At 27.8% G+C, this 11,603-nt stretch overlaps 1 protein-coding gene across 3 annotated transcripts in view; it reads left to right on the top strand.

Annotated features, from left to right (window-relative positions):
• Window positions 1-11,603, top strand: part of LOC100159279 (alpha-actinin, sarcomeric) — a 38,781-nt gene that overhangs the window by 20,826 nt on the left and 6,352 nt on the right. For all 3 annotated transcript variants that reach the window (XM_001950723.4, XM_001950698.4, XM_016801559.2), the window contains exons 2-3: window positions 10,497-10,731; window positions 11,046-11,220. In XM_001950723.4, coding sequence (XP_001950758.2) covers window positions 10,497-10,731; window positions 11,046-11,220 — 410 coding nt within the window. The remainder of the gene's footprint in view (window positions 1-10,496; window positions 10,732-11,045; window positions 11,221-11,603) is intronic.

Raw genomic sequence — 11,603 nt, 5'->3', positions numbered from 1 at the left:
GACTTTTTTATGTACGACCAATAAAAAACGAGTAATAACCGTCGAATAACCTTAAACGCGTACATGATATCGAGGTCGACTTTTTAGACATTGTTTACAACGATGTAATAAAGATGTGTACCAAAATTCAGCTAGGTGGGAATTTTTCCGAGCTGAAAACCTAATTGCACTGGACTATACAGGCTTATCGCATTAATAATAATAATAATTATTGTTAAAACCAATAGCAACAATTTATAAACATAAATAATCTCAAAATCTGTTTGAGAACATCCCCGGTTGAACCTCTTATTTACCCTTTTCGTGACAAAATAGCCTATCTTCTTCTCCAAGGTCTAATCTATCTTTGTACCAAATTTCATCGCAATCAGATGAACGGTTTAGGAATGCATAAATGAGACAGTCAGTCGCGAACATTTTTTGTCTTTTATATAGTATACAATATATAGGTACATAGATATAGAGTATTAGATTACTATCACTATTTATAACTATTAATAAGTATATAATATCATGACTCACAGAACATAATAATATAGATTATGACTATTTTGAGTAAATGGTAATTTATTGATAAAATACAATGCCATTTTACTGTCATATTTGGTAGTGTTTAACCAATTTAAAATTTAATATTTTGGTACATATTGTATAATATAATATTAGGTATAGGTGTTATTAATGTTTTTTTCTACTTCTCAGATGATCGTAGAAATATTTTAAGTAACTTCTTTGAAAAAGTGCAATAATAAAAAGGTGGGTCAGTGAATGTCGCTCTGCTGTACAGTAGGTTACAAGTGGGTCACTGTATAATGGATAGTATTAAATTTAAATTCAATGATATAATATCACTGTATAAGAAAAACGATTCTGAGCGGAGACGGTATGTCAGTCTAGGAATAAGATATATTATATACTTATATCTATGGTATTAAAAAAAAAATTGACCTATAATAAATTCCAGATTAATCATATCACAATATCCATTAGGTACTTATAACGCGTTATACATTAACAACAAATCGTAGTACTATCATAGATATATAATAGTATACTTTGGAAGTTTCAAGTACCATGAATAATATTATACAATCACAACAAAATAACTAAAATAGTTATTCAGGTTTTTTAATATGTAATTTCGTCCAAATTTGAGCTTAAAATGACTATAAAAATAAACTGTGCTTATGTATTTTTTAGATTTTTTGGTAGCAGAATTAACTACTTACGTGGAATCTTGTTTGAAATTTTCAATTTTAAATTTGATAAATTTTGTCAAAATTCGATCTTTAAATCCTTATAAAAAAAATTGTGCCTATGTATTTTTAATATTTTTCTACTGCTATTGTAACAATATATCAAGAGCCTTGTATTATTTTTTTACACTCTTTGGCCCAACAGGTAAAACTTTATTGATATTTATAGAAAAAAAAAACTAAAAAAATTGAAAACTGACAATGTCCGTAAACAGCTCAAAAAGAGTCAAATTATTTTCAAAATTTTATCGTTTATAGAAAATACTAATATAAAAATTTTGTGAAATTTTTAAGTATCTACAGTCATTCGTTTTTTAATACAACAAAATAAGAAAATCGTAGTACGTGATAAATCGAGTGAATATCAAATGTTGTAAAAATATGAATTTCAAACGCTCATAAAAATTTAATTTGTCAGACATTTTTTTTTTTAAAAAAGGTAGACAAACTTATGAGGAATCTTGTATTACATTTTCAAATCTTAGATTTAAAAAGAAAATTTTTCATGAATTTCTAACTAAAAATAATTTGCAAATTTTCATAATTTTTACGTATTTTGTCAATATTTGAACTTTAGATGCTTATAAAAAAAATGTGACTGGATTTTTGATTTTTTTCATCTGCCTTTGAAACAATATAACAGGTACCTTCTATTAAATTGACAAGCTTTTTTAACCGACAAATAAAATTTTATTGATATTTATAGAAAAAAAAACTAAATAAAATGGAAACTGAAAATGTCCGTAAACAACTCAATATAAATCAAAATATTTGAAAAATGTTATGGTGTGTAGAAAATAGGTACTAATATGAACATTCAGTCAAAATTGTATGTACCTACGGTCATTTGTTTTAGAATCGTACCAAAACCCTAAATCAATCTTCTCGAAAACAGATTTTGCGTAAAAATTCCCGTTTTTCCTTAATTTTTCTTTTGTTTTTCACGGCGCTTTTGAAAACTACTGGACAAATTTTACTTTTGACCCCCCAAAGTACCAACTAGATTCCCTTTCCTATTAGAAAAGATACTGTTGAAGAAAATCGAAGCACTTCTACTGTCCTAAAAGGTGATGACAGACACAAAAAAAAGAAAATAAAAATAAAAAAAAAACACACATAATTGTAAAATCAATACATTCATCGTTTCACTCAGAATCTAAAATAAAAGGTAATTCATGTAAATTCCTCCGTCATGATATTATTTAGTTGTTTACGTTTTAGTTGATTTCTTAAGCTTATGTTGCTCGTATTGCGTATTGTTGTCTACGTAAAAAAACGCCACGAACGCTGAAAATGTAAAAAACCTTATCTGAGTTAATTCTAATTGATTCTTCTAAACGTAAATATCAAATTCTTAATATCTAGGAATTTTTCTTTCATCGTAATAGTTTACCAATATTAAATGTTATGTTATTACGTCTTATTACATATTATAAAGCATTCAACTGGGTGGTGGTTATTTAAAAAAACGGGCGTTGAGTAAATTTTTTTTCGATTGCATTAAAATAAAAAAATTTCATCATAGTAAATATACCGTTTTATAACTTTTTTTCCTTGGTTCATTCAACAACGAGTAGTTTCAAAACAATGTCAATTGGTTCATGAAATGTTTTGTAAAAAAAAACATAGGTACCTAGTAAGTTACTTTGTACAGAATTGTAAAGAGGAAAACAATTCAGTCGATTTATTTAAACGGGAGGAAAAATTTCCGTTTAATTCAAGGCCATCTCAGATATATTTTTCATTGTTTGTAGATCGCGAGCTATACGCATATAGATGTAAAACGTGATGTTATATTAATTTAATAATTAAAATTATACACCTGTGACATAATTATTGTAGACAAGACAATAAGACCTCCCGTCGACCCCCGTGCTACATAAAAACGAGTGTTGTTTTTACGCAATTGATCTAGGGATAGAGTTTATACTGTACGTCGGTGTACAATGAAATATCTATCGCGCCCTATGATTATTGAGACTTTATCCTGCACCGCAGCTGTAAACAAATGTACGAAATTGCACTTAAATCTTAATATTTCGAGTAATATCTTGTGAAATTTTGAGTTTATATTGTGAATGTGTGTGATGCACTAGTAAGTGAACATAAAATTCATAATATTTAATAAATACAGCTACTATGATTGTATATATAGTTTTTATTTTTTTATAGTTTAATAATAACTAATAAGCTAATTATTATTTATTTCGGAATGATTCAATGATATAATATATATTATATATGATATGACGAATGGTTATTTTTGCTAAACGCCTAAACCACACCTGATTGGCATTTCAGTAATTCACTGATATAGACAAATATACACAACATATTCCATAGACATACTTAATAAGTAGTTGATATGAGTTATGAATTCTTAGAATGTGCTCACGTCACTATTAGATATTTCAACTATTTTACTTTTTGTAATATTCGTTAAACTATCGTTTATAGATCATTGGTGGTTTGCTTTCGCGATTCGTTTGAATAAAATAAATTTGTGTACAATAATATGAAAATAATTGTAAATCGTAGGTTTATTAAGTTGTTGAATATTATGAGAAGTTGATATTATATTATTTTACTTATTAGTTATTACTTATTAGCATTACTTATTATACATACTAAATAACTGTTATTCACGTTTAATAGTTTAAAGTCGTCTTGCTACTATTTATTTTAAATTGTTTAATTAATGATATATTATGGGAATTCACGCTTTACAGTGGGAATTATATACAGAGTAATTTCCTTCATTATACTTACTTATAAATAATACATGCTGCCCAATTATTAATGCGTCAGTGGCGTATTTAGGTTTTTGTCATGGGAGGGAAGGATATGATTTTATCCAGTGGCCCCGCTTTTAAAGCTAGAGGCCTTAAGTTAGGACTTCGAAAAATGTTGCATATTATATACAGCCTATGTGGGTGGGGTTGATCCCCCCGTAATTACGCTACTGTAATGCGTAATATAATAAGTGTTTTATTATTTTATTCCTGTATGAACATATAAATCGTTAATTCTTTTTGGTTCTTAAACAAACATAAGTAATTAGAAAATATATAAAAATTCATTGAAATTCAACTATATAGTAGTATCTAAATATATGGTTATAAATTGTAAATGGTGTATCTACTAATCTACTGACATATTGAGTTGACTAATCTAAATACGTTTTTTTAATTTTATTTGTTGTGCTATAATATAAAACAAATTCGATTCAATTATTATTTATCTTGAATTATTTTTCTTGTTTACGCGACATAATCACATCAAATGCATATTTCATACTTAAATAACGACGGTTATTAAAACTTAGTATAATATAATTCAGTTATATGTATGTAACTTGTACGTACGTTAATACTAATTATATCGATCTAATAAAAATCTACGGTTATATCTTATATAACTATTAAGTTTGACATTGATGATGCTATAAAATATATAATATTATTACCTACTATAATAAGTTATAATAATAGATACATTGATTAATATTAGCAAATAAATATTTTAATATTGAGACTTATATAATATGCTGGAATTATTTAATTTTCTTTTGGAAACCGTTGTCTATCAAAAACATAATATATATAAGGTTTAAATTTTTTTCCACGGCACGTTTTTAATTTTGATACTTATAACCAGAATCGTGTAGCAGAATATAGTAATCAAATTTTGTATAATGGAATTACAAAATGTAAATTAATTTGTAATGTAGAAATTTAAAAACATTTTTGGTGACTTACTACGTTTTCCCTCTAGTTAATGATCATGGACTTTGTGTTGAACAATCGATTTTGAAAAAAAAAACTGAGTAATGACTTGGAGTTTTGTCATAATAATGCACAATAGCATAAAAGTTTTAAATTGACTTTGACCTCGGTGTGGAGGTAAACATACCTACCTTAAACCAATCGCTTAAAACGCCAAACATTGTACTGTTGTTTTGCATCAATATTCAATGTAAGCTCATGCTGATAAGCGACGATAATCAGCAAATTATATAGCGGAAATGGAATAATGGAATTGCAATTATTTTGTGTAATATTCAAGTATTTATATTATATATAATGGGTTCACCGTAAATTACAGTAAATATTTTAATTGCTATGTCTTTGGTAGTCGATAATTAATATGAAAACAATTACTTTATCTATGAACTAATCCTAAATTCCCAAATGACTTATTAAAATTTTATTTTCAAACCCATTATTAAGGAATAAGGATATCATTTAGAAAATTCAAAATATATACAATGGTTTACTATAGTATAGATAGTTTGATGATTGTATAGCAAAATGAAAATAGGTAATCTTTATTTAGTAGATATAAACATAAAGTTAATAAGTTTTATTATTAAATCGTTATATTGGAAATTTGGAGAATGGTTCCATAGATAAGATATTGTTTGTACAACTACTTACAAACACAGAAAATTCTAGTGTTGGTCGAGTACTCGACTTTGGAAAAATTTTCGAGTCGAGTTTGAGTACTCGACTCGATTCGACTACATTTTTTTTGGACTTGTAAATACGAGTACTGGCTTTGAGTCGAGTACTCGTGTTATTATTTTTATTATTAAAAATACTATAAATAGTAATTTATTGAAAAATAAATGTTAAAATAACTGAAAGAACCCATATATCCGATATGAATACCAGGAAGGTGATACATGATAGTTTAGATTGATAACAATAGTTTTAATTAATTATATAACTGTATGAAAGAAAATATAATATTTTTGAAGAATCTATTTTTAGAACAATTTAAAATACTCGACCATTTTGTCGAGTACTCGCATCTTTTCAATACTCGGCATTTGTCGAGTACTCGAATTTTGAACTTGACTCGACTCGAAATTAAAAAACAATACTCGTCCAACACTAGAAAATTCACATATTTCATCCCCTACAAAATATTTATTTAAATAATTACCACCTTTTATAATAAATTATATTAACTATATATTATAATATGTATTATTAATTATCTTCTAATAATATTTCAATTGTAACTGAAATTTCTAGATTTTTATATAATATATTTATTATTTAATTTATTTGATGCTACATTTCTAAGTGCATAAATGAAACTTTAAGTGTAATTTTCAATATTTGAATATTACTTATAATAAGCTTATAATGTGATTCTCCCACCTCACACTTATTCAAAGCACTTCGATCATTGTGCATTCCCGTATAATACCTTAATCTAAAGTACTTATAACAGTTAAAACAGGTACTTTACATTTATATTAAAATTCAATCTACATAAAGGTGAAAATAAAATTATATTTAGAGAAGGTTATGCGATGAATATTATTATTTTATGTATTGCTGCCTCAACTACGATCGCATAACTGCAGTAACCGGAATCCAAGTGTTTTATTATTGATTATTTTTTCCCGACAGTTTTCGATAACGGATATTCATAGCTTACTGCTGCAAATGTACTAAAGGTATATAATTAAGAATCAACACATATACAAGTACAATACGAGCAATTATTTGCGATTTCTAAGAGTATATTAAAATATATACTGTTGTAAATTTTACACCTATGAAAACAACATTATTAGTATGTACAAAATAGACATTCAAATGGTAGTTTACTGTAAAACATAATATACCAAACATAATTAAATCAGCCCAGTGACATGGTATGAGATTTGTGTTTATTTCCCCACACGGCGCATGTTCTACACTCCGCAAACACCGTTGATCGTTACATGTAGTCAAATCACCCTCTAAATACTCACAAGTTATATACGTAATTTACATAGGTATTGATTCTTTTAACACAGTTCGCTCGTTTATCACGGTCGATTTCTACAGGGGTTGTATGTGCAAAGTACTTATGATTTTAAGTTTTTTACAAACAACTTTTTTTTATCAAGCCTCAAAAATCTTGGGCATAAATATATTGCACCAAATTAATGTCATTAATACATTGTACAACTGTAGTTTTCTACTAGTATAGTAAGCTGTAAGCATAATGTTTATAAATATAATTTCAGTGTATAAACGAGTGGAGTACAATCTCCTCTACTGTTTTTAATATTTCAACTGCTATACTTCAATTTTAATATTCAATGTATCTATAATTCTAATATATTATACCAACGTCACCATTTTCTTAAAAAAATATGAAAACTTTTGCTCCAAAATATGGGTTAGGTTTTTATAATTGAGTATACTAAAAAAAAATAAAGAAAATAATATAATCCTAAATATTCAGTCAAGTTAGGTCGGTCAACTCTTACATGGACAATGGAGGACGGACACTCGGTATATATGAAAAGTGAATGCTGATGCCGAACCTCTCCGTAGATAGACTGACCGCGTGACCGCAACGTAGAATTTTTGTAACAATAATCGTTTATACAATTGCTGATCTATCGTTTTTATATAATATATTATATATGTATGCTTCACAGTCTCCTTAGACTCTCCTATATATAGAGACTCGAATAGAACTATAAATAATAAATATTGACGAACGTGAAGTTATATAGAAAGTAAGATTTGTATTTTGATTGTTGGAAGTACACTAACTATTATAATACAACTGCCTAAGCAACTAGTTCGAAATCGTTTAGTCATAATTTCTCCAATTCAAATATTCCCGTTATCGTTCGTATTATATTGTTTACGGTATACTAAAACAAATTCAATATCGGCTCGTGTTGATTTTAATGCAGCCGCGTGCCCGCCTAATAATATCTCGAATAGGTTATCGTTTTATAATATATTATTATTACTTTTCGCGTTTATTACTGTAATAACAACTGGAATTAATTTAATCTCACTAAATTTAATCAAGGATTCAAGTTTGTTTTTCGAATTTCAGTTATACTTTTACCACGGATAATATAAAATCTACTGTCCCAATACTAAAATAACAATTATAAGTAGGTCACAATAAGTCACATCAGCTGTTAATTATATCTACATTACTATAGTTTTAATCCATGATCTAGATTCTAAACAAACACACTTTTTCAAACATACGAGTAAAACATCGCCCCTACTAATAATAATATATAACGTTTATGATATTATTTTTTTCATTAATTTAATATATCTACTATTATTATGTAAGGAAAAGTTATTAGTGTAAAAATGCATGTAGTTATGCAGCTTATAAATTATAACATTTACCTTGCTGTATGATATTTATTAATGCGGACGTACTACACGTCTATTCTAAACTTGTTGATAAAAAAATTTTGAAATGCGATATAATATATATTTGTATCTTAAAATGTTAAATTAGGAATAAACTATCGTATTATACTTATTACGTATCATACTTACCCCCATTTTCCCATCAATAGTACTTTTATTTAAATTCGGGTTTTCAGAAATTTAAAGCACCTATAAAGAAGATATTTTCATATTTATGGTATTTTTTGTACTACTTAAGAAGTGTTCTGTGGTGTTACAAACTTCCATTTTTCAAATCATGACCCTCTTTTTTTACTGTTAATTAATAATTTAATTAATTTATGGGTTTCTTGAAAATTGTAATGTAAGTATCTAAATCAAAATTGTAATGAGTAGTTTCTATCATTCTAAGTTATTAAAATGTTTATAATAAGGATAATAATCCTTCAAAATGGCTTAGCTATTTATTATATGTAAATATGTAATATTAGATGTAGTATTTATTATACCATTTTTACAAATTATTTATATATGTAAAATGTGAATCAATAGAAATTACCAACATTTTTAAATCATCTAAGCTACCATATCCACTTAACCCATTACCATAGACATATTATCCTTTGTACACAAAGTTATATAAGTAAAAAACTATTCTTTCGTATTTTGATTTAGATAGGTATAGGTGCATTAAAATTCTCAAAAACAATATCTAGTAATAATTTTTTTTTTTTTTTGAATTAAGAACATTTAACAATCTGTACTCGTGGTACAATAAGCTTAATAGATATTTGAATTACAATAGTAATAGAATTCTGGTAATAATTAAAAGTGAAAATGGTGGGGGGTCCTATTTAAAAAAAAAAAAAACAGAAGTTTATATTGTCACAGGATCATACCTCAAGTGGTACAAAAATGTCAAGTATTTGACAATTTAGTCTTCAAGTGTATTTAAAAATTACAAAAATCAGAAATTGAACAGTCTTGTAAAGTATTCGAATAAAAGTATTTGAATACGTATTCTGAATACTTTTATTTGTATTTTTTATTCATTAAAAAAAATACTTTTTTCCAATCTAGAAAAATAGTTTTGAATTTGTGACAAGAAATAATATTATAAATCATGAACATTTTATTCTTTGAACGAAATATAATATTGGCCCATGATATGATTATTTTTATAAAGATCAATGCGTGTTGTATCCCGTATGACCCGTATGGGCCGTATTAAATGTGGTCAAAATGTATAAATAACTTATGATTACGATGTATTTTTAATTATTAATTAATAAATGTTAATTACCAACCATTCAAAAACTGCGAAACTAGTTGTGAAAAAAAGTATTCTAATAGTATTCGAATACTTTTTAAAGTATTCGAATATGTATTCTGAATATATTTTTTAACAACTATTTGAATACGTATCCTGAATACCTTAATTCCGAATTTATTCGAATATGTATTCCGAATACAAAACAAAAGTATTCTTTACAAGACTGAAATTGAATATATCGTTGGCTGAAATCGCAACTATTGTACGTCCAAAATGGTACGTATACTTACAGAAGAAGTAAAAAAATTTTGACCATTTCTTCGGCTATTTCCCTAATTTGCAAAGGTCGTAATCTATCATTTATTCTAATCAAGTGCGATTTTTTCTCATTCTTAAAATAATTACATCAGAGAATAGAGATACGACGATTTATAATGTATCGATTTTATGATTTCATGGAGGATAAAATTATAAAACTGGAGTTTTGACTTTATCAAATTATATTACCTCATTACTATGTGTTTTTTCTTCATTTAAATCATAAATCATCTCGAAATTGAAAAAAATGTAATTAAACAATTGCGAATAAGCCGACGATATGCATAATTTAAGGATAAATATGGAGTGAGCATGCTTAATAAATCACTCTGTATAAATAAAAACTTTGAAAATTGTATGCTTTATCGGACTTTTAGTTTATCTATAATCTATATACACAATATATTATATTATATTTTTCTAATGAAATTGTGGCCAATGATTGATAACTTGTGATTTCATTGTTTTCAGACCTTTACGGCATGGTGCAACTCGCACTTGCGCAAAGCAGGCACAGCCATCGAGAACATCGAAGAGGACTTCCGCAACGGGCTCAAACTCATGTTGCTTCTCGAAGTGATTTCTGGCGAGACGTTACCAAAACCCGACAGAGGTAAAATGCGCTTCCACAAGATTGCCAATGTCAACAAAGCACTCGACTTCATAGCCAGCAAGGGCGTGAAATTGGTATCGATCGGTGCCGAAGGTACGTACGACAACCATAATATATTATATTATACTTTAGGCCCCGGATGTCGATCAAGCCTAGAGAAAATAACTTTAAAAGCGGTATTTATTAGTAATAGTATGATTTTTACGGAATTAAACATACATTGCTTTTGGTGGTTGGAAAAGAGTATTTTAGTTCGTTGAGAAAAAAAGTCACTGATCGTCGACATCCGTTTGGGTTTATAATTGTCAATCATATACGTTCTTTAATAATTGTAGACCGGCCGTTTAGTGAATACGATATTATTGTGGTGTACCTCTTCTAATCGTTAATGTGTACCCGTTTTGTAGAAATTGTTGATGGAAATTTAAAAATGACTCTTGGTATGATATGGACGATCATCTTGAGGTTCGCCATCCAAGACATATCCGTGGAGGAGATGACTGCCAAAGAGGGTCTGTTGTTGTGGTGCCAACGCAAGACAGCCCCGTACAAGAATGTCAACGTGCAAAACTTCCATCTCAGGTGCGTTTAATGCAAGTCGATTGCAATAGTACCTGCTATACTATTTTCTTCATATTTCAACAGCGCAAAAGTGGAATATTTCAAGATTTTTAGACGCAAAACTGCATCATATTATAAATTTATTATGGACATGCGAGTCCTCAGTGACGTATCCAGGGTGGTAGGGGGTTAAAAGGTTAGGGGGGGTAGTTAACTTTCACCACAACATTTATTGACTGCTACACTAATAGTCACTAGTCACTAGGTAATACGTATAGATAGTACCATTAAATTCCAAATAAACGATTTATGTGACCTGATTTCTTTTATCCAACATTCAGTGTTCTTATGGGAAAAATTTCTGTTTTCGTTTTCCTTAAAAATGGTAGCTATATGGTGGTTTT

The sequence above is a fragment of the Acyrthosiphon pisum genome, chromosome A2 (assembly GCF_005508785.2).
Source record: "Acyrthosiphon pisum isolate AL4f chromosome A2, pea_aphid_22Mar2018_4r6ur, whole genome shotgun sequence".
NCBI lineage: Eukaryota > Metazoa > Arthropoda > Insecta > Hemiptera > Aphididae > Acyrthosiphon > Acyrthosiphon pisum.
Note: the sequence above shows the minus strand (reverse complement) of the source record. Positions and strands in the feature narration are given on the sequence as shown.